General features: G+C 49.1%; 2 protein-coding genes across 3 annotated transcripts; one reads left to right on the top strand and one right to left on the bottom strand.

Annotated features, from left to right (window-relative positions):
* The first annotated feature begins 3,321 nt into the window (after positions 1-3,321).
* Positions 3,322-7,403, top strand: LOC119312206 (bZIP transcription factor RISBZ2-like). The gene is made up of 6 exons (XM_037587943.1): positions 3,322-3,811; positions 4,976-5,069; positions 5,523-5,721; positions 6,300-6,375; positions 6,467-6,592; positions 6,820-7,403. Exons 1-6 carry the CDS (start codon positions 3,458-3,460, stop codon positions 7,171-7,173), a joined length of 1,203 nt encoding a protein of 400 aa, XP_037443840.1. The 5' UTR covers positions 3,322-3,457; the 3' UTR covers positions 7,174-7,403.
* Positions 7,404-7,796: 393 nt separating this feature from the next.
* Positions 7,797-16,181, bottom strand: LOC119312205 (guanylate-binding protein 4-like). 2 transcript variants are annotated; one of them, XM_037587941.1, is made up of 17 exons: positions 15,768-16,177; positions 14,664-14,766; positions 14,486-14,555; positions 14,355-14,393; positions 14,146-14,263; positions 13,996-14,053; positions 13,843-13,907; positions 13,743-13,749; positions 13,596-13,656; positions 11,736-11,795; positions 11,626-11,645; positions 11,472-11,537; positions 10,465-10,632; positions 10,126-10,383; positions 9,652-9,864; positions 8,475-8,746; positions 7,797-8,369 (listed from the first exon to the last, which is right to left on the bottom strand). In XM_037587941.1, the coding sequence occupies exons 1-17, from the start codon at positions 15,863-15,865 to the stop codon at positions 8,228-8,230; spliced, it is 1,818 nt and encodes a 605-aa protein (XP_037443838.1). In that variant the 5' UTR covers positions 15,866-16,177; the 3' UTR covers positions 7,797-8,227. The 2 variants fall into 2 exon arrangements, with proteins under 2 accessions (XP_037443838.1, XP_037443839.1); XM_037587942.1 differs by lacking the exons at positions 7,797-8,369; positions 8,475-8,746 and having other exon boundaries at positions 9,732-9,878; positions 15,768-16,181.
* Between the last annotated feature and the right edge of the window lie 6,527 nt (positions 16,182-22,708).

The raw sequence follows: 22,708 nt of genomic DNA, 5'->3' as shown, positions 1-22,708 counted from the left end.
GTCCACTCCTAGTAGGATTCACCCCCCTCTTTTTCCTTCTTCCGGAGAGGGGAAAGGAGGAAAGAGGTGGAGAGGGAGAAGGAAAGGGGGGCCGTGCTCCCACCCCTAGTCCAATTCGGACTGCATCAGGGGGGCATGCGCCACCTCGCGTGGCCTGCCTCCTCCTCTCCACTAAGGCCCATGTAGGCCCAATAACCCCTCGGGGGTTCCGGTAACCTCCCGGTACTCCAAAAAATATCTGAATCTTTCTGAAACCATTCAGGTGTCCAAACATAACCTTCCAATATATCAATCTTTACCTCTTGACCATTTCGAGACTCCTCGTCATGTCTGTGATATCATCTGGGACTCCGAACAACCTTCGGTCACCAAAACATGTAACTCATACAATACTTATCGTCATCAAACGTTAAGCATGCGGACCCTACGGGTTCGAGAACTATGTAGACATGACCGAGACACCTCTCCGGTCAATAACCAATATCGGAACCTAGATGCTCATATTGGTTCTCACATATTCTACAAAGATCTTTATCGGTCGAACCGCAATGTCAACATAGCTATTCCCTTTGTCATCGGTATGTTACTTGCCCAAGATTCGATCATCGGTATCTCTATACCTAGTTCAATCTCGTTACCGACAAGTCTCTTTACTTGTTCTGTAGTGCATCATCCTGTAACTAACTCATTATTCACATTGCTTGCAAGGCTTCATATGATGTGCATAACCGAGAGGGCCCAGAGATACCTCTCCGATACTCGGAGTGACAAATCCTAATCTCAATCTATGCCAACCCAACAAACACCTTCGGAGGTACCTGTAGAGCATCTCTATAATCATCCAGTTACGTTGTGACATTTGATAGCACATAAGGCATTCCCCCGGTGTCTGGGAGTTGCATAATCTCATAGTCGGAGGAATATATATTTGACATGAAGAAAGCAGTAGCAATAAAACTGAACGACCATTATGCTAAGCTAACGGATGGGTCCTCTCCATCACATCATTCCACTAATGATGTGACCCCGTTATCAAATGACAACTCATCTTCATGGTCAGGAAACATAACAATCTTTGATCAACGAGCTAGTCAAGTAGAGGCATACTAGGGACACATTGTTTTGTCTATGTATTCACACATGTATCAAGTTTCCGGTTAATACAATTCTAGCATGAAAAATAAACATTTATCATGAATATGGAATATAAAATAACAAGTTTGTTATTGCCTCTAGGGCATATTTCCTTCAACTACAACCGCCTTTGGCGCCTTTGTACATCCCCTGCCAAGCAAATGGACAGTTCTTCCATTTCCAATGCATGCAGTCGATGCTTCCAAGCATCCCAAGAAATCCTCTTACTGCATTATGTGCTATGATACGAGCAGTGTCTTCAGCGTTGGGTGATCGCAAGTATTGCGGTCCAAACACCGCGACCACTGCCCTGCAGAACTTGTAGAAACACTCAATGGTCATGGACTCGGCCATGCGCCCATAGTCGTCGAGTGAATCGCTGGGAGCTCCGTATGCAAGCATCCTCATAGCTGTCGTGCACTTCTGGATTGAGGTGAATCCAAGTGTGACGGTGCAATCCCTCTTGCACTTGAATTAGCCGTCGAACTCCTGGATGGAATTCACAATCCTGAGGAAAAGCTTTCGGCTCATCCGATAACGGCGCCAAAATGTTTTCTCGCCGTGTAATGGAGTGTCGGCGAAGTAGTCGGAGTAGAGCATGCAGTAACCTTCAAGACGATGCCGGTTCTTTGCTTTCACCCGCCCCGCCGCTGAGCTACCTCGCCGCGGCTTTTCATTGCTCGCAAGCAGGCCGACGAGGGCGGCGAGGACCATGAGATGCTCCTCCTCCTGGACGGCGGCTTCGGCTTCCTCCTCCAGCAACGCCGCGAGCGCCTCCTCGTCGTCCGAGTCCATTGGCGGGCCAGGCAGACAAATAGTCGAACACCTTGCGAGCATGGTTGGCGCACACTCGCGGTACACTGCCCTGCGCGGCCGGAACGCTGAAAAAATCGCTCGGACGATGGTGGAGAGGCTGCCGCGGCGAAACCTCTTCTCTTTTCCGGCGGGGAATGACCTATCTAGCTGTGGTGGGTGGTGGGCGGTGGGCGGCGCCGTGATCGGCAGGGTGGCGGCCGAGCGCGCGGGGGGTGGGAGGTGAATCTAGACGACTGGCTTGACTTTTCGCCTGACAGTGTGGCTCAGGCGTGTTTTTTCCTTGCGCCAGAGCCCCTGAGCCCCCCAGTGCGCCGGGTTCGGCCTGCGATCGCCGGACCCAAAAACGGGCCGAGCCGGCGGATTTTGATGTTTTGGGGGCGCTACTGGGGCGTTTTTTTGGCGCCGACGCGTAAAAAGTTGCCGGGGGGGGCTGTTGGGGGCGCGGCTGGAGTTGCTCTAAGATTGTGTGTTAGGACTTAAAAAAATAACAGTTGGTACCCATTCGCTGACCCAACCGCCAGGGTTTCCCGTGCCTCCCGCTGGTGTCGGTGTTTGGCGCCGATCTGCCTCGTCTCTTGTGTCCTTAGGCTATGGAGGCACGGTGGATCCCGGCCTTTGTCGGCTGGATGGTTCTATTTTTGTGTTGTTTTTAGTTTTGTTAGAATTGGTGTCTTGCTCGGAGAGGTGAGGCAACGACGGCTCTCTGATCTATGCTTCTCTTCATTGACGATGGTTGTTGTTCTATTACGCTGGTCTTGTCGGGCCTTAGCACGATGACGTACCGACTGTCTATTAAAATAAGATTTGCCCCGACTCCGGTAAAAGAAGGACGAAGACGGTGGCGCGCCTTCGGCTCGCTCTAGTGCTTGTAGTCATCGCTAAGTGTCTGCGGGTCTGGGTGTAATTTTCATTTTTTGTGTTCTTTGTAATATTTTGACAGTTAATGAACAGACCAGAAGTCTTTCCGAAAAATAAATAAATCGAAAAGGTAAGATAAGATAACCAAGGCTGCCCGCATCCATTTTGAAATTGGAAATAACTCGACTGCAATTTATTTTTTAAAAAGGAAAGCCAAGAAAAATCAAAAGCTAAGATTCCCAAAAGCAGAAGAATAGAAAATGAGAGAGAGAGAGAGAGAACAAATTCACCTTCGAGAAAACGGAAAAGGGGAGGAAGGAAATCCGCGCCGCCGCAATACCGCCGCGTGCGCCGGCGCGGAGCCGTGGGCTCGTGATCGCCTGCTGAGTGCTGACTCACCATTTTTCCCTTTTACCAACCAGCCAAGCCACCATCCAATCCCCGCTCCTTGTCCCCTTCCTCCTCCCTCCCACTTCCCCTCTCCCCTCTCCCCAAGCGAGACACAGCACCGACCAGAGAGGGAGAAAAATTCCCGATCAAACCCTCGAATCCTCCGCGGCCTCGTGGAACCCCACCCGCCGCAGCCTCGCCCTCCCCGCGCCGCGGTTCGTGATCAGGGCGGTTCGTACAGCCGGCGGATTCCGCTCGCATGGAGCGCGGCGTCTTCTCCGTCGAGGAGATCCCCGACCCCTTCTGGGGCCAGCCGTCGCCGCGCCCGGCGGGGGCGGCCGGAGGGGGCGGCGCAGAGGGCGCGATGAACCGGTGCCCGTCCGAGTGGTACTTCCAGAAGTTCCTCGAGGAGGCCGTGCTCGACAGCCCCGCCGCCGACCCTGCCCCGATGGCCGGTGCTAGCGGGGCCGGGGCCGCGCAGGTGAAGCAGACCGCCGCTGCCGCTGCCGCGGCGGCGCCGGCGGCGACGGGCGCGGTGGTGGACCCGGTGGAGTACAACGCCATGCTCAAGCAGAAGCTGGAGAAGGACCTCGCCGCCGTCGCCATGTGGAGGGTACGACCGTCAGCTCTCAGGCATCTTATTAGGCGTTTCGAATGCTACGCCGTGCTCCGAAATGTTTAGGCATTTTTAGATCGGTCATTGTGGTTACCTTATTATACTACTACTAGTAGTGTGATCTTACGGCCTGTGTGATCTGCAGAGCTCTGCATTGCCTGCCCGGTTCTAGGAATCTGTAGATGGTGTACAATATGACTGCTTCGGTCCCCGCCTTGGCTGTGATATTTCGTAGCATCTGCGATCTGGATGGGTTTGGGCGAAATCTGTCTTCATAGTGCATCATTTGTACCCCAAATAACAAAAACAAAACAAAAAACACAATGGTTTATCATAGCTAGTATAGAGATCACAGAATGCGTTCAGAGTTTGATGGTTCTGTGAATTTCTGAGTATTTCGGTGTCCAATGCGGCTACCATTTGATCACTTTTTCGTGAGTGTTTGGGTGCTCAGTTTGAATCCCTGTCGTAAAGCGGATGTGCTTGTGCTTTAGTTGGCTGATATCACCTTTTATTTGTCTTCTGTCTGTTTCCAGTTGCACGACCAATGATATTAGCTTCTTTTGTTATGCTTGGGAATTGTATGAGCTGTTGAGTTTTGATTTCAGCGCATTAATAATTTGATTTGTTCGTTAATCAGAACTTCTCTCCTTACTAAAGATGTGCTGTTAAGTTGTGTGTCTTTTCATCTTACTGTTATGTCATTGCAACTGTAGCCTTTTCAAAGAACTAACCCTAAAACACTCAACAACCTGTGGGGGGAAGACAACCCGCTGGGGGATTTTTGGAAGGTGAGGAACTCCCTCGAACACTCTCATGTGGGGAGCTGGCACTAAACGTGCCACTGAGGGGGATTTTTGTATGCGAGACCCAGGCTTTGAACCCGGGTCGGCCGCCCCACTATAGGAGGCGTTACCTGGAGCTGGATAACGTGTTCACTTCTAAGAACTAACTCTACATTTTATTGCTTTATTATACTCTGCTATTATATTTAAAAGGACAAGTAAGTTCATGTGCTTTTTTTTTCATTTTTAATGCACTTCTGTTATTCTGCTCATTTGTAACACTAGCTTGTGTCATTTCCATCCGCATTTTCATTTTTAATGCATTTCTGTTATTCTGCTCATTTGTAATACTAGCTCATGTCATTTTCGTCCGCAGGCCTCTGGTGCCATGCCTCCAGAACGTTTTGCAGCTAGTCCGTCATTGCCAAATGCAGATGTTCAGCATATAGGCACTATTAATCCCATAGGAGGTACTTATCTTCTGGTCACATCTTTGAACTAGTTATGAACCTGTGGTAGGGAATGAACGATTGTGCACCATATTTGCTTAATGGTTCTTAAATCTTTGATTTGTTACATCTTTTTTCTGATTCTCATAAAAATGGAAATATTCTATTTGAAATGAACAGTGTTAAATTGTATTTCTTGGAATCTTGTTAAAACATTTCTTTGCTGGATTGCCTGCTGGCAAGCGTGTTTATGTTTATCCTCTTTCCCCGACCTAGGAGGGCACACTCAGTATCCTGTTTTGAGTTCTCAAAAGAAATCATCCTGTTTTTTCCTTGAGCAAATAGACTTCAGTTTAACTGAGTAGTGTAAACCATAGTTCCCTGGCATCATGCTATGCCATGTTGTGAAACATAAGCAGAAAAGCATATTCTGTGATGCTGACATGGCATGTCTGGCTTTTGGACACATATTAGGCAATGTGGTTCCAGTTCAAAACAAGCTAGCTGTTGGCGCAAGTGGGGTGTCGGGTCCGCATCTGGTACAAAATGCCGATGCCCTTGTAAAGCAAGCCGCTAGCTCTTCTTCGCGGGAGCAGTCAGAAGATGATGATATGGAAGGAGAAGACGAGATCACTGGGAATGGGGTCCCTACTGATCAAAGACTGCGGAGGAGGTAATCACTTTTACCTACTTGTAATTATATGCACCATCTTGTTGTCTCATCATGCACGAATGCCCTTTTACCTCAAGTTAGCCATTTCTTTAGAATTTCCCCCCTTGCGTAGCTCTGTCAGTTTCCTGCAGTACCAACCATTCATCTCTTTGCCATGTTACACAGCAGAGTAATTCGTATGGTTGTTCTTATCTTGGCTATAGACAGAGCTCGTTGCTTATATGCTTTATGATTGTTCAATGTACAAGTTAAAGGTTAAAAAAAATATCCATGTCATATTTGTTAGATGACTTGTCTGATACTGATGAAGTGATGGTATCAAGTAAAATAAAAAAGATCAGAATGGTCTGCTTAGTACCTGACTGAAAATGATACCACAGTTAGATACAAGTATGCACAGCACACAAGGCGTATAGAGTGCACAACGGCATTTGGGTCTTTAGTAATGTCAAATTATTGAAGTGTACATCATGTTATAAGTTATAACTCCTGATGTTGTGCTGGGGTCTCTCTTTATGACGCTATTGAGCGTCCACTTCTTGGATATTATGCTAGCCTAGCTTCTTGACTGGTTCCAGGAAGCAATCCAATCGGGAATCGGCCAGGCGTTCAAGAAGCAGAAAGGCAGCTCACCTGAATGAGCTAGAAGCACAGGTCTGATAATTTACAATGTTGTTTGTTTGATGGACACATGATTCTGAAATTTTTGCCTTATGAAATTTTTGTTGTGGTTGGCTCGTTACAGGTATCACAGTTAAGAGTTGAAAACTCCTCACTGTTAAGGCGGCTTGCTGATGTTAATCAGAAATACAATGGTGCTGCCGTTGACAATAGGGTATTAAAAGCAGATGTTGAAACCTTGAGAGCAAAGGTATGCTCGTTTATTATATGTGTTTTGTGCCATGCATGTGTGTCTGTTGGATTGGCCACCTAGGCTTGTTCCAAATGACATGCCCACCTCTGACCACCCTATACCAAGTTTTCAGAGAAAGAATCTGTTGACATTGTATCGTACAGTCTCTGTGTTGGCCATTGTCAGCTCTGAACATACTTACCAATCTTCTCAATCTGACAATGGGAATACATCAAATTTGGCAGGTGAAGATGGCAGAGGACTCGGTGAAGCGGGTGACAGGCATGAGCGCTCTGTTCCCTGCGGGCTCTGACATGTCGTCCCTCAGCATGCCCTTCACCGGCTCCCCATCAGAGGCCACCTCCGACGCGGCCGTCCCGGACGACCTTAGCGCTTACTTCTCCACAAGCGAGGCCGGAGGTAACAACGGATACATGCCCGAGATGGCCTCCTCGGCGCAAGAGGATGACAATTTCCTCAATGAGGCCATGGATACCGGCAAGATGGGCAGACCTGACTCGCTGCATCGTGTGGCGAGCCTGGAGCACCTCCAGCAGAGGATGTGTGGCGGACCGGCTTCATCCGGATCGACCTCGTAGGAGCAGCCAGCTTCTTCAAGCCAGGAAAGTCCCAAGAAATGGTTATTGGGCAGACACATATCTTGGTAGTGGATGTTGATAATCCTATGCTATTTGTTCTTTGGCTGTGACCTCTAGTGTCCTCGTCGCTATGTTTCCTGAAACACAGCAGATTTAGTAAAACTGTGCGTTGTCATTGCTGCCGGGTGATTACTTTGGATGGATGTCGTTTCTGGCAGCCTGCTTTCAAATATTTTGTCTTCTTTTTCTTTTACGAACATTAAAAGTGAAAGGAAACATAACGAACGAGAGATCCTGGCCACTAACATCTTCGCCTGTAGAAACTGCAGGAGCCTGAATCAACTACATAAAATCTTTATACACGGCATTAGGAATTCTTCACTGTTAAAGATGCACCCTTTACTTGGCAAACGTGGCTGAAGATGGCAGGAACACAGAGAGTCGTAGGAAATGAAGAAAACACATAAAATTACCGAGAGATACAGAGCCCCCCTACCACCCTACACCGGAGCGGCGATCGTCGAGATTGCCTTATGCAGGAACCATCAAAAGTACACTTGTGTTCAGCGATGCATGCAAAGTTGATTGGAAATGACGCTGTAAATGACACCACACAAGTACACTTTGGAGAAATGCCCAAACCAAGGGATTCCATTGTCCATTACGGCAAAAATGTAAGGCCCATCACAGTCTGTTCAGAAATTATGCCCACTATGGCTTAACAAAACCAGTTCATATATGAGTTTTCTTCGCAAAGCGAACAATAAACAATGAATGAGGCCGTGCCTCGTAAGAAAATCCTAGGCTACATAAAGCTCATAAACATATTCATGTTACAACAAACGCTAAGCGCAAGCACCAGACGCCAGAACTCCCATCTCTTCATCAGCCAAAACGACTCCGAGACGCAGCACAGGGGTTGCGGCGACCGTCGTCAAAAGAAAGCCCATCCAACCACATGTATCAAAGACACAATTCTATCCTCTTGTTCTTCTATCTCTTTTCGGGGGTGATATTTTGTACCTCCATTGCTGAAACAAACCCATGTATGTGATCAGTCTGATCTAGGGCGACTCGAGTTCTTGTGAGAGTTCTTGTACAGTGGCAGCACCGAGCGGCTGCCACGTTTCCTTCTAGCAAAGCAACGCCAGTAAAAAAGCCAAAATAATAGCAACAAGGCTATGGGGATCGCCCATCTGCAGACACAAAGAGTGGCATATTATTAGAGACGAAGGCAGCCTGCGAGACAATATATGGTGCTATTGTATATTTGTTACATTACATGGGGTTGAAAGACCTACCTGTCCAGATCGAGAAGTGGACTGTACACGATGGTTTCCCAGGATGAAACGATTATGTGCCAAGCTGGATTATAGTACAGCGATTCTGCTGACCAGAACATTCTTGTATATGTCTCCAGGAAGATAAACATTACCCATGCAGCAATTTCAAGTAGAAAGAACTTGATCACAAAGCGCCCAAGCACGACCATGACCAGAGCGAAGGTCACCAACCAATTGAAGAGCTTGTTATTGTACTCCTTGATGAAAAGAGCACGAGATTTGAGGAGCATCTGCATGCGATACCAAATTGGAGTTCAGTTAGATATTAATCATAAGTTTCAAAGAATTGAAGCGGCCAGTAGATTTGTGAGTAAAGACAGAACATAACAATTTGCAGAATCTGTGATGCGCTGTTATGTTATGATCCAAATTCAGGTATAAAGATAAAGGCTAAATTCTGATGAGCGGAGCGGAGCTCAGGCCGTCGCCGGTAGGCTTGGGCTGGAGCGGAGCGAAGTCTGAAGTTAGCCCATGTAGGGCCCCTTTCGGTGATGCCTGGGGGGTGGGTATGGATCAGTATTGACCTAGGTCACCTCTACTATATATCCATTGTAAGCCGCCGCACAGGATAAGTTGATCAGTTGTAAATCCCCGGCGTTTGTAACGTCACCCGATATAGTGAAGATTTGCGGGCTGGCGCCCGTGGTTTTTTCCCCTTCGTGTTGGAGGGGTTTTCCACGTTAATCCTTGTGTCCCTGTGTTTGATTCCGTTCTTCATCGTGTTCGATTGCATGTCGTATCTCTAACATGCACCATGATTTTGAAGTATGGCGTATCGAAAAGCTGATTCAACATGTCAGGGTTTACATGGCAGATGCAAAGAGCTGAAGCATAAGTTTTATTTTTGGATGTTTCTCAGGACTTGTTATGTATCTAGTTCATTAGTTTGCATGGTTCTTTTGCTATTCAAGGAACCAGTAGCAATGCGATCTAAGGTCACAAATAGCTTTACCCATGGGAGAAAATGTTACCAATATGGAAATGCCTGAATCTCTACCACAATAGCTAGATGAGATGAAATATGATACTGGGCAATGAATGAGTGGTAGAAAGAGTTCAACAATTGACCATAAATGTGCATAGGTGCTGCTGTATCCACTTGTCATGCAAAGTATGTTTGGAATAAAAGACAGACCTTTGACATCCTATGATCATATCTTTCCTTCGCAGGCCCCACACATTCCATTACAAAAGTCCGATTGCAGTAAAAAAAACCTGCATTGAACTTTGCCATGGAAGGAAGTTTCAAGACTTGAAGGTGATCCATTTGATCTTCACATTCCGAGAAACGTGCTTCGCAAAGCTTGGACGATTGATACTCATTAGCTAGAAGGAAGTTTTTGTACACCTACAAGGTACACCCTGTAAGTATGTAAATATATTATCTTGAGTGGAAGTTTATTACAAAACATGTAAGAAATGGCACAAAAAGCAATGCAAAACAACAAAAAGACTTGAGAATCCACATGAAGATCTGTATCACCATAGTACATATTGAAGGAGCATTTTATAATTCATTCTGACGTGCATCAAAACAATTAGTACCATTTGGAGACTGCGTGCATTTAAGTATCCGTTACATTAGAACAACATAGAACTATTAACGAACCTTTGTAATCTCATCTTCAAGCTTGAGGATTGACTGTACAGCATGATGCTTACCAAAGTGCTGTTTATCAAACAGCAATTTGGCTTCGCCATTCGCCACCTCATGAATTTGCTGCAGTTTCTCTACTGGTACAGGTAGACGTAAGCCCTCAAGTTTTTCCTTATATACCTTCAGACAGCGTTCAAGAATAGCCTTGTTGAAAATTTCAACAAGAGATCCCGTTGATGGAATCTCTCCTTTATTCAAAGCTTCAAGTATCTGAAGCATACGAGGAAGAATTATTTTAAGAAACTAATTTATCAGATTTATGTCAACAGCAACCACATCAAGTATCTTTACCTGCTGCAGAAAGGACACAAATTCCTTTCCATTCAGAGTTTTTCCCTGCACAAATTTAGGTTTAATGATGGATCCAACAACCTGCTTCAATTGCTCTCGCCTTGAAACGTATAACGGCTCAAGCTCTTTGTCCTCCATGTCGCATAGCTTTGTTCTTTGTAGATGAGGCTGTAAATAACAACCAGCGCCATTGATTTTAAAATAGGATATCAAAAGCAAACTTCAGAAAGAGTTCCTACAATCAAGTTTTTAATGTAGGTTTTTAGAAGTTGTACCAAAAGCTCAAAAAGTGAATTTTTCCAATCAAGCTTTGCCGAAACCCTCTTGGAAACGGTTTTGTTTTTGAAACAAGCCATGAAAATGACCTTCAAGATTGACTTTGCCTTAAACATATGGTTCAAAAAGAACAATATTCTATAGTTGGAGTATGTTGATAAGTTTCACTTTAAATAAATGCTTCGGACCTAAGCTTCTGAAATAACCTTCTACATGATAAATTTCAAAATAGATGTTCCAAATAAAAATTTGAAAACAAGCTTGTAGGAATACTCATTAAAAAAGTTAAGTTCTGAAATAATTTATGAGACTTTCCCTCCAGTGATGCATTTATAAAGACAAGTTAAGAAAATGGTTCTAGAAAAATATTAAGTCTCTAGATGTGTTTAGAATGACTTCTACTCCCTCCGTCCGAAAATACTTGTCATCAAAATAGATAAAAAGAGATGTATCTAGAACTAAAATACGTCTAGATCCATCATCTTTTATCCATTTTGATGACAAGTATTTCCGGACGGAGGGAGTATAAAAAAGTTGAAGCTAAAATTTTTTAGAGGTAGTTCAGGAATATGATTTTAGCATATTTTTTGCAACTACATTCCAGAAGAGAAACTTTGCAAGCAACCATTCAAAGAATTTGTGCTCTCACTTGTATTTTCTGATGGGAGGTTTTATATGAGAAAATAAGCTTCATAAACAAGAATAGAAGGTCAAATTTAGCATAAATGCACCTGGGGCAAGCTAAAAGCAGTGCTGTTGTTTCCCATAACTGCCAACGAATCTCTGATTTGATTGACCTAAAAACACATTAGGAAAAAGAAACTGTATGAGAGTTCGGATTTCGATATCTTTTGTAAGATATTGTAGACTCATAGATAACTGTACCTCGTCAATATATTTGTTTCCTGAAGAAATAGATACAACAAAAAAGCATGTCAGTTGTACTGTCTATACGTAATAACTTCCTCTGCTAAAACATCATTAATTGGACTAACCATTATCATTAGGCACCCGTTGGAGGGCTTCATTGACCATTTGCTGAACTGATTTTCCTTCTGCTCAAAAAATTAAGTACTGTCAGAGGACATTCTCTGTGATAATACAATAGTAAGCAAAACATCAGATACTTGAGACAGATGATAAGGTAAGTGCATAACTCAAGTGATCATTTTCACTAGCACTAGCGCCACATCATCTAATACGCAGCAAAATGTTAACAACTAACAGCTTCAATAAAAAATTGATACCACCAGTGGTAAATAACCCTAAATAACATATCATTATACAACAACAACAACAAGAACAACAAAGCCTTTAGTCCCAAACAAGTTGGGGTAGGCTAGAGGTGAAACCCATAAGATCTCGCAACCAACTCATGGCTCGGGCACATGGATAGCAAGCTTCCACGCACCCTGTCCATAGCTAGCTCTTTGGTGATACTCCAATCCTTCAGGTCTCTCTTAACGGACACCTCCCATGTCAAATTCGGTCTACCCCGCCCTCTCTTGACATTCTCCGCACGCTTTAGCCGTCCGCTATGCACTGGAGCTTCTGGAGGCCTGCGCTGAATATGCCCAAACCATCTCAGACGATGTTGGACAAGCTTCTCTTCAATTGGTGCTACCCCAACTCTATCTCGTATATCATCATTCCGGACTCGATCCTTCCTCGTGTGGCCACACATCCATCTCAACATACACATCTCCGCCACACCTAACAGTTGAACATGTCGCCTTTTAGTCGGCCAACACTCAGCGCCATACAACATTGCGGGTCGAACCGCCGTCCTGTAGAACTTGCCTTTTAGCTTTTGTGGCACTCTCTTGTCACAGAGAATGCCAGAAGCTTGGCGCCACTTCATCCATCCGGCTTTGATTCGATGGTTCACATCTTCATCAATACCCCCATCCTCCTGCAGCATTGACCCCAAATACCGAAAGGTGTCCTTCTGAGGTACCACCTGGCCATCCAGGCTAACCTCCTCCTCACACCTAGTAGTACTGAAACCACACATCATGTACTCGGTTTTAGTTTTACTAAACCTAAACCCTTTCGATTCCAAGGTTTGTCTCCATAACTCTAACTTTCTATTTACCCCCGTCCGACTATCGTCAACTAGCACCACATCATCCGCAAAGAGCATACACCATGGGATATCTCCTTGTATATCCCTTGTGACCTCATCCATCACCAATGCAAAAAGATAAGGGCTCAAAGCTGACCCCTGATGCGGTCCTATCTTAATCGGGAAGTCATCAGTGTTGACATCACTTGTTCGAACACTTGTCACAACATTATCGTACATGTCCTTGATGAGGGTGATGTACTTTCCTGGGACTTTGTGTTTCTCCAAGGCCCACCACATGACATTCCGCGGTATCTTATCATAGGCCTTCTCCAAATAACATATCATTATGTTGTCATGAAATTTTAGTGGACATTTCGAAAGGCTCAACTGATCAACTCTACTTAGATTGTACAGTCTCACCATAAGTCAAGTACAATGTATTGTTTGTCCAAATTAAACCTACACAATCTCATAAACAGGCAAACTATTGGGATACAGGAAGGAAATGAATGATATGTGATTACTCATAGTGCAATAACTGATGTTGCATGAATAACAGCCCACGGTTTGCTGTTCTATCAATTCTGTCTATCAAACTGGTGTAAGCTATGCTTGTTGAACCCTATTAACATGTTGCTAAAATGGTCATATACTTCAATACTTGTATGTGGTTTATCACATGCTATACAGAATAATGGCCATTAGTCATATAGTACTTGTTAGGTTCAGACACTAGCTCTATTTTTCTCGTCATACTCACAGAACAACTATTTAATAGGTAACTTACGCAGGAAATCCCTCTGGATAAGCCAGAGAAGCTTTGCCGGCTCAAAAGCAATCTCTTCTCCCTGATGCAATGCAGAACAAGAAGCTCTGTTAATAGTTACACATATTCCTATTATGCTGATATAGATTCAAGAAAACTGAATATTACCTTCACTCTGCTCGCCACAAGTAGCAAACGAAATTTCAAGGGAAAATGTCAGTGTTAGAAAAGATTAAATTGCAAATAAGAACAGAAAGAGAAAACAAACCTTCCATAGAATTCTTCAGCTATTTCAACAGCAAATGAGAGCCTCGATATATCAGCTTCACGCACCTGCAATGTGCAGAGTCACGATAAAATAAAATTATACACGCAGAGAGAGAGAGAGAGAGAGAGAGAGAGAGAGAGAGAGAAAGAGAACCGTCTCAGGAAGGTTATAGATAAGCACAGAACTTAAGACTGTCGCCAAAGCAAATATCCTGCGCAAAGAAAAACATTCCAACACAGCATGATTTTCAGTCCTAGAAAAAGATCAGAAAAAGGCACATATAGCACACATCTGAGCACAAACCTATCGTCGTATACATTGGACTTCCCAACACTCTCAAATCCTTCTGTGTCGAGATAAAGGACAGATACTTTGGTGCCATCAACATCCATCTCAACAGGTTTACCCCAAATCCATATACCTGCGATAAGAGAACAGGTATGGTCATAAACTTCCCTCAGCAAATAGACAATACAGCTACAACAACATAATTTTGCAACAAAAAAAGTCACCTTTAGTTTTAGTATCCCGCATATGACCAACTCCAAAACCTGCAACATCAAGTTTATTAATTTATTGTTAGTCCTGGAATGCATTTCATCGAATCCATGGCTAATACTAGGAGGAGCCAAGCAGCATCTACCTTTATCACATGATAAGGAGAGAAGTTGGTTCAGAAGGAAAGACTTTCCAGATCGATATGGACCAATGACCTGTGTCAGCAGAACAATCAGCAGACATAAGATGGTGCTTTGGCTTTTTTTTTCAAAATGAAAATTGAGAAAGGATATAAGATCTTCCAAATAATAATCCAAACTTACACCAACAATAGCGATAGGATTTTCGATCCTCCGAATGGCCTCAAGACCTTGTTCTGACAGACGGAGTTTAGTGTGGCCATAATCTGGCTCCACAATCGGAAACCTGCACAGGCGTACCTGGTTAATACTCAACAGGTATCCAATTTGATAGAAGCCTAGCACATACTGAGCACAGCTATGTCTTTCATCATTTTAACAGAATGTTCACAAGCATATTCGTAAATGAAGTTGTCTGCTTCAGGGTTCAACTACTAAGAAAGAAGCCTATCCAGTGCTCTCAATGAACCCTTTAGTGTGGTTTCTCACTCAATACCATACACATTGTGGGTGACTGGGTTTTCAGTGTATCATCATCTAAGAAGAGTCATCATTCACATAAAAGGAAAAAAAAGGGATGGCCTTCTTACTAATCTAGCAATGTCCTATGGAGACTACAAGATATCGGGACCTAATGCTTCACATCGCTATATTGAAAGCAGAGAAGTAAACAAAACAAGGAGAAACATGCATCAATCAGCTCTCTCTTTTTTTTTGCGGGGGCATCAATCGGCTCTAAAGCAAGCATCCACTGTCAACCGAAGTTCAATTTTGAGCGCTGCTCCGAAGTTGCAACAGTTGCAACTATTCACAAGTATCAGTAACAAAATGACCTAGCCCAGGTAGTGTATGTACCAACCACATATTAGCATTGAATAGCAACCACATAATATTCCTCGACATCTCACCTAACTTGTTATCTAATGAATGGAGACATGAGAAGCACATGACCTGAAACATGGTGGGACTGAAGAACGAAGAGACAGCCAGAATTAGCATTGCAGGAACCGCGGAGCGCTTTCCCGTTCTTACTCCCGGACAGGACACCGTAACATCCCGTTGCGTTGCGTGTATCAGCAAAAGAATTCACGGTTCCACCAAATAAGCGCAAGCAAACACGCATAACGAGCTAGCACTAGACGCAACGTCACGTTGCGCAATCCAGCGCAAAATAATCAGCTCGACTCGACACCCCTGAGCGCAGCACAGGCAGCGCAATCGACAGCACCGACAGACAGAGCAAGCGAGCAAGCACGGGAAAAAAAACAGGGCAGAATCGAGACTCACGCGCGCTCGAGCTCGTCGGGATCGGGATCTCCGGCGGCGGCCGCGGCGAGCCAGAGCAGCGCCACCGCGCAGATCCCCGGGGCCCACCTGCGCCCCATCCCCGCCCCCGGCCGGCCTCAGATCTCCGCGCGCGCGCCCCAATGCGGAGCGGCAATGGCCCGCGGGAGCGGGGGCGGGCACCGCCGTCGCCTGGACCCCGTCAAGCCGGCTCCGCGCGGCCCGGGACGGGATCCAAGAATGGGCGAGCGCTGGGCTGGGCTGGGCGGTGGGGATCTTATCCGGGGCTCTCGGCGCACGGGGGGGTGGTTGCGTCGGCGAGGGGGAACTGGTTGGTGGCGGTGACGACGACGAGGTCGCTCGGTCGATCGAGGCGAGGGGAGGTGGAAGATTTTCGGGCAGAGAGAGGGAAGGAAATCAAATGTGATTAATGCCGTCGTTATTAACCCCCCGCTTGTTTAAGGCGCGCTCGCTGTCTGCTGATGGCTCGTGCGCGTGACGCTTCTTTTTCCGGGGCCCACGTGTCGGGGAGCTGACCGGCTACCTCGCGGCACGTTGCGGCCGGGCGGGCCCGCGCGGCAGTGACCTTGTAGTAACACGGGGTGCCTGTTAGAGATTCCGGCACGATCGGTTGACTTGTCTGCCCGGTTTTGCAGATAAAGATGCTGCGTGCCCCCCTCCCGTCGGAAGCAAATTGTCGCGTGCCTCTCTGCAAAACTTCTTTTTTTCAAACACGGTACGATTGGAGTCACAATTGATGTCGCGTGCCACTCGGCATCCTTTATAGTACAATTGATACCTCGCAAAGTGAATATTCTTGTTATTTTGAGGGTTTGATAGTGTCTTCACAAACGCGGATCATGCGGGATGTATGCCATCAGCAAAATAGTAGCCCATGTTGTGTTGACATACATTGACTTTGAAATTCATTGGTGATGCCTCTCCAACATAAGGCCCTGAAAATTGAGGAGATCTTTGCACAACATTCAGGTCATTGCTTCTTTTTTTGAAATGAAAAGGTAGCTTGGGGTCTAGCTTATATATTTCAAAACAGGCAAAGCCTGGGGACCATACGGTCATGAGTTTGTGAGTGCTACTGGCACTAACAGAAAGTTTGTAATTTTTTGTACCTAAAGAAAAAATATTCAGAAATAAATAAATGAAAATAAATAAAGTAGAAAAGAAAAAAAACTAATTTTTTTGAGACAAAAACTAAATAAAAAATCCCATCTACTGGGCCACAGCGGCTAGCATACGACTAGTAACCCAACCTGTAGTTGGGCCAGGATGCAGGCCCGCAAGGCCCAGTAGGCCCACAGTAGCCTGCTATAGAGAGGAGTTCAAGAGAGCAGCTGCGTTGGGGCTTTTAAACAGGTGCGGGCGCCCCTCGGCTAGCGAGGTGGGACTAAACTTGCCCGAACCGCACCTGCGCCAGCGCACCCCCTTTAGTACCGGGTGATGGCTCCAACCGGTACTAAAGGGGGGGGGGTCTTTAGTACCAGTTGTAGCCTCCACCCGGTACTAAAGGGGGTGCGTTTCCCGCTGCTTCGCCTGGCCAAAACAGCCTGTCGGCGTTCTGGGAACGGGGGTCCCCAGACTTGCCTGTCTGCGGCCTGCGGCGTGGCTCAAAGGGGGCCCAGCACGACCCATCTTCATCAGCACAAGCTCAAGACTCTCGCGAGGGGCCAAGCCTCGCGGGGCGGACGACAAGAGCTTCCTCAGGCACGGCCTCGTCAGGTTGGCTCACGAGGAGGCGGAGAGTTCAAGGCGGGGTACCTCGTGAGGTGCCCATGACGCAAGCCATGACGACCAAGGGCGCCAGCCGGGCGCCAGCCCGCGCAGTGTTCTTCTTTCCTCTTTGGTGCTAGGGGAGCAAGCGCAGGTGAGAGCATCAAGCAAAGGCATCCATTTCGGTGCAACAAGACCAAGACCAGTCCAACGGCAGGATGGAGGTCACTGTGGAGCCCAAGTCGGCGTCACCACCAGAGCCTTTGACAGGCGAGGACCAACTTTAGTCAGGATAAGTGTACTAGATGTTCCCCTTCAAATTGGCCAATTGTTGGCGCCCTTCTCGCTCAATATTTGGGGAGGGGCCCAGGGCCTTCGCCTATAAATAGGACTAGCCACCCATAGGGTAGAGAGATCGATCCATCCGGCCGGCAAAAAGAGAGAGACCACAAGAACAAACCCTCGCAAGGCGGTTCTTCCTTGTATTGATCATCATCAGCCCAAGAGGCAATCCACCACACCACACACTGGAGTAGGGTATTACACCACAATGGTGGCCTGAACCAATATAAATCCTGTGTCTCTTGTGTTGTTCTTCTCGTAGTTTAGATCCTAGCGATTCGGCGAGGAACAGGTAGGTAGAAGGCGAAACTTCCGCGCGCACCCTAGTGTTCGAACCTCAAGGGTTTGCCGGAACCCTAAATCCGACATTTGGCGCGCCAGGTAGGGGTGCGTCGGAGTTCGCCTTCCGTCGCCCTACTCTTCTTCGCCCGTCACGCCCATGGCTGACGCTCGTCGGGCTGCTCGCGCCGCTTGAGTCGCCCGGACGGCTCCCGTCGGTGCGCGCCCTCGTCGCTCCCCGTTGCCCGCCGTCAACACCGCCACCGGCCCGACGGGGAACGAGCAACGAGTATCGCCCCTGCATCCCTCCGTGGCCTCTTGGGAAGAGCCGCACAACCTCTTCCTCGTCCGCCACGCTGCTCCGGCCTCCCCGGTCGTCGCGGCCCTCCTGGGCGGCTCGCAGGCGCCGCCCTCCAATCACCATGTCAAGCCGTTCATCCGCCAGGTCGGCGCCACCTCCGCGCGGCAGGGGGCTTCCCGGGACCGGCCGGGGCCCCAGGCCAGGCTAGCCTTCAGTTCGGAAGACTACCCCTCCAACTCGGCCTGCTCGGGTGCGATCCCGATGCTGTGCACCCCCACCATCTGCCAGGTGGCTGTCACCAGGACCCTCATCGACGGTGGCGTGGGCCTCAACGTGCTTTCAGTCGAAACTTTCGACCTCCTCCGCATACCCCGGGAGCGGCTGCGGTCGAGCCAGCCCTTCATGGGCATCGGGGGCGGGGCATCCAGCTCCTTGGGACAGATCCGACTCCCAGTGACCTTCGGCACCTACGACAATTTCCGCACGGAACTGGTCGATTTCGACATCGCCCTCATCAGCCTCCCCTACAATGCCATCCTCGGCTACCCAGCGCTGGCCCAATTCATGGCCGCGACTCACCCAGCATACAACCTCATGAAGATGCCTGGGAGCAGCGGAGTACTCACCATGCCTGGAGACACCGGGGACGCGCTGCGAGCGCTCCAGCTCGCCTTCAAGACGGCGGCGTCAGCGCAGCCCGCCAAGGCGGGGGCCCCGGAGCCCAAGGGGGCTGCGCCGGCCAAGAAGAAACAATTGTTCACCCAAGACAAGGCGGAGACCAAGCAGATACCCGTTGATAAGGACGGGTCCACCAGCGCCACTTTCACCATAGGCGCTCACCTCGGGCCCGAGCAGGAGGAAGCCCTGGTCAAGTTCTTGCGTGCAAACAAGAAGGTGTTCGCTTGGGAGCCCGATCAGCTGGTAGGGATCCCATGGGGCGTGATCGAGCTCCACCTCAACGTGTGCCCCAACGTGCGCCCCGTAAAGCAGAAAGCAAGGCGGCAGTCCACTGAAAAGCAGGCCTTCATCATCCAGGAGACCCGCAAGCTAGAAGCCGCGGGGGTCATTCGCGAGGTTCGATATCCAGATTGGTTGGCCAACCCTGTGGTGGTACCAAAGAAGGAAGGGAAGGAACGCATGTGTGTCGACTTCACCAACCTCAACAAAGTATGCCCGCAAGATCCTTTCCCGCTCCCACGCATCGATCAAATCGTCGACTCCACCGCTGAGTGTGACCTGTTATGCTTCTTGGACGCATTCTCCGGGTATCATCAGATCAAGATGGCGGTGGAAGGCGTGGAGAAGACGGCCTTCCTGACCCCGTGTGTGGTATACTGCTATACATGCATGCCCTTCGAACTGCGCAACGCAGGAGCAACCTTTTCAGCGGCTCATGCACATCACCTTGGGCCCGCAACTCGAGAAGAACGTGGAGGCGTATGTCGACGACATTGTGGTAAAGTCTCGCGAGGCCAAGACCCTGATACAAGACCTGGAGGAAACCTTTGCAAGCCTCAATGCAGTGAGCCTGAGGCTCAACCCGGAGAAGTGTGTGTTTGGAGTCCCCTCGGGCAAGCTCTTGGGTTTCCTCGTATCTCAGCGAGGCATCGAGGCCAACCTAGAAAAGGTCAAGGCGGTCAAGGACATGAGCCCGCCAAAGACGCTCAGAGAGATGCAGAAGCTCACTGGGCCCATGACTGCACTGGGGCGCTTCATCTCCAGGTTGGGGGAGCGGGCGCTGCCTTTCTTCCAGTTGATGAAGAAAAAGGGGCCCTTTGAATGGACTGAAGAGGCCGACAAGGCATTCCAAGACCTCAAGATATACCTAACTAGCCCACCGGTGATGGTGGCCCCACGCCCACAAGAGCCCTTGGTACTCTACCTCGCCGCCACTCCCTACTCAGCCAGCGCGGCCCTGGTGGCGGTTAGGGAGGAGCGCCGGACCAAGGCTGCGGCAGCTGCCCGTGCCAAGGCAAAACAGGACCAAAAAGGACTCGCAGAGATCACCACCACGATTGAGGAAGATCAGCCGCCGCAGGGGGACGCACCAGGAGCGGGAAAAGCCCTTCCCCCAGGCAACCAGCTTCTGGAGGCTCCGCCGCCTCAGGAGGCACCACGGTTTCCAGAGGACGCCACTAGCACCGACGCTCCAAGCCTCGTCGAGCACCCGGTGTACTTCGTCAGCACGGTGTTGCGAGATGCGAGGGCACGGTACCCCATGCCTCAGAAACTTCTCCTCGCGCTACTGGTGGCCTCGCACAAGCTGCGGCACTACTTTCAGGGCCACCCTATCAAGGTTGTCTCCGCGTACCCCTTGAAAAGAGTGCTCCGGAGCCTTAACTCAGCCGGAAGGGTCGCCGAGTGGAACATTGAGCTGCAAGCATTTTAGCTTGACTTTAGCACGACCTGAGTCATCAAGGGGGCCGCCTTGGCAGATTTCATGGCAGAATGGACAGAGGCGCCGGGCCTAAAGGCTGGTGAGGATCGGTCCCTCTCCCCGGGAAGCGAGGCGCCGGACGGTTGGGTCATGTACTTTGACGGGGCGTTCTCCAGGCACGGCGCGGTACTTATATCTCCTACCCAAGACAAGCTCTACTACGCCGTGCAGCTCTGTTTCCAACACGGAGAAAAGGTCTCCAACAATATAGCAGAATATGAAGGCCTGATAGCGGGCCTGAAGGCCGCGGCCGCCCTCGGAGTAAAGCGCCTTACCATCAAAGGTGATTCACAACTCCTCGTCAACTTCTCCAACAAAGTATACGAGCCAAGGGATGAGCACATGGAAGCCTACCTTGCGGAGGTCCGCAGGATGGAGAAGCAGTTCTGGGGGCTGGAGTTACAGCACGTGCCCCGCGGCACCAATCAGGAGGCCGACGACATCGCCAAACGAGCGTCCAGGCGGCTGCCTCAAGAGCCTGGCGTCTTCGAGGAGCGACTCTTCAAGCCCTCGGCCACGCCGTCACTGTCAAGCGCGGTGCAGCCTCGGGAGGAGCTCCCCCAGCCGCCAGCCTCGGGAGCCCCGATCTGCGGGCCAGCCTCGGGGGCGCGTTTGCTCTTGACAGTGGAGCCTCAGGAGGAATGCTGGGTCGCGGAGCTCCGAAGCTATCTGACACAAGGGATCTTGCCAGAGAAGGAGGAGGAAGCAGAGCGCGTGGCGCGGCAGGCCACATCATACTGCATCAAGGATGGGGAACTCTACCGGAAGCAACCAAATGACGTATCCCTACGCTGCATCTCCAGGGAGCAAGGGAAAGAGCTGCTGGCGGACATACACGGTGGAGACTGCGGGCACCACTCGTCATCGCGAACCCTCGTGGGCAAGGCGTTCCGAAGCGGTTTCTATTGGCCTACCGCGCTCAATGACGTTGTCGAACTTGTAAAGGCCTCCGAAGCCTGTCAATTCCATGCAAAGCAGATCCATCAGCCGGCGGGGGGTCTGCAGACCATACCCCTCACGTGGCCATTCGCTGTCTGGGGGCTCGATATCCTGGGCCCGTTTCCCGAGGCATCAGGGGGCTATCGCTACCTCTATGTCGCCGTGGACAAATTCACCAAGTGGGCCGAGGTGGAAGCCGTCCGCACCATCCCCGCGGGTTTAGCAGTCAAGTTCATCAGGGGCATTGTGAGCCGGTTCGGGGTGCCGAACCGCATCATCACCGACAACGGTTCGCAGTTCACCAGCAACCTCTTCAAAACATACTGTGCTAACCTTGGAACGCAGATATGCTACGCTTCAGTGGCGCACCCCCGAAGCAACGACTAGGCCGAGCGGGCCAACGCGGAGATCCTGAGGGGCCTCAAGACCAGAACATTCAAGAAGAAGCTGGAGGCTTGCGACAGAGGCTGGTACGATGAACTCCAATTCGTGCTGTGGTCCATCCGCACGACCGCAACGAAGCCGACCGGAGAGACCCCTTTCTTCTTGGTCTATGTAGCTGAAGCGGTCCTTCCTCACGAGGTCAGACATCGGTCTGCGCGGGTCCCGGCGTTCGATGAAGCGCAGCAGGACGCCATGCGGGCGATGGACCTCGTGCTGGGGGAGGAGCATCGCCGAGAAGCCGCACCGCGAGCGGCAAGATATCAGCAAGCACTGCGGCGATATCACTGCCGCAACATCCGCCCCAGGACTCTCGAGGTAGGGGACCTCGTGCTCAGGCAGGTTCTCTCCAGGGAGGGACTTCATAAGCTCTCTCCCATGTGGGAGGGCTTGTTCAAGGTTGTTCATGTTTCCAGGCCCGGCTCCGCACACTTGGAGACTCAGGAGGGGGTGCCAGTCCAGAATGCGTGGAACATC

This window comes from Triticum dicoccoides, chromosome 5B (genome assembly GCF_002162155.2).
Source record: "Triticum dicoccoides isolate Atlit2015 ecotype Zavitan chromosome 5B, WEW_v2.0, whole genome shotgun sequence".
Lineage (NCBI taxonomy): Eukaryota > Viridiplantae > Streptophyta > Magnoliopsida > Poales > Poaceae > Triticum > Triticum dicoccoides.
The sequence above is the reverse complement of the archived record's forward strand: the minus strand, read 5'-3'. Positions and strand labels throughout refer to the sequence as shown.

Excerpts from the sequence above, each read along its gene's own strand:
- LOC119312206 (XM_037587943.1), top strand. The coding sequence starts at position 3,458 with ATGGAGCGCGGCGTCTTCTCCGTCGAGGAGATCCCCGACCCCTTCTGG. Across the intron at positions 3,812-4,975 it reads CCGCCGTCGCCATGTGGAGG|GCCTCTGGTGCCATGCCTCC; the intron begins GTACGACCGTCA and ends TTTCGTCCGCAG. Across the intron at positions 6,376-6,466 it reads TGAATGAGCTAGAAGCACAG|GTATCACAGTTAAGAGTTGA; the intron begins GTCTGATAATTT and ends GGCTCGTTACAG.
- LOC119312205 (XM_037587941.1), bottom strand. The coding sequence starts at position 15,865 with ATGGGGCGCAGGTGGGCCCCGGGGATCTGCGCGGTGGCGCTGCTCTGG. Across the intron at positions 14,394-14,485 it reads CTCCTTATCATGTGATAAAG|GTTTTGGAGTTGGTCATATG; the intron begins GTAGATGCTGCT and ends TTGATGTTGCAG. Across the intron at positions 9,865-10,125 it reads TTGAAGATGAGATTACAAAG|GTGTACAAAAACTTCCTTCT; the intron begins GTTCGTTAATAG and ends TGTACCTTGTAG.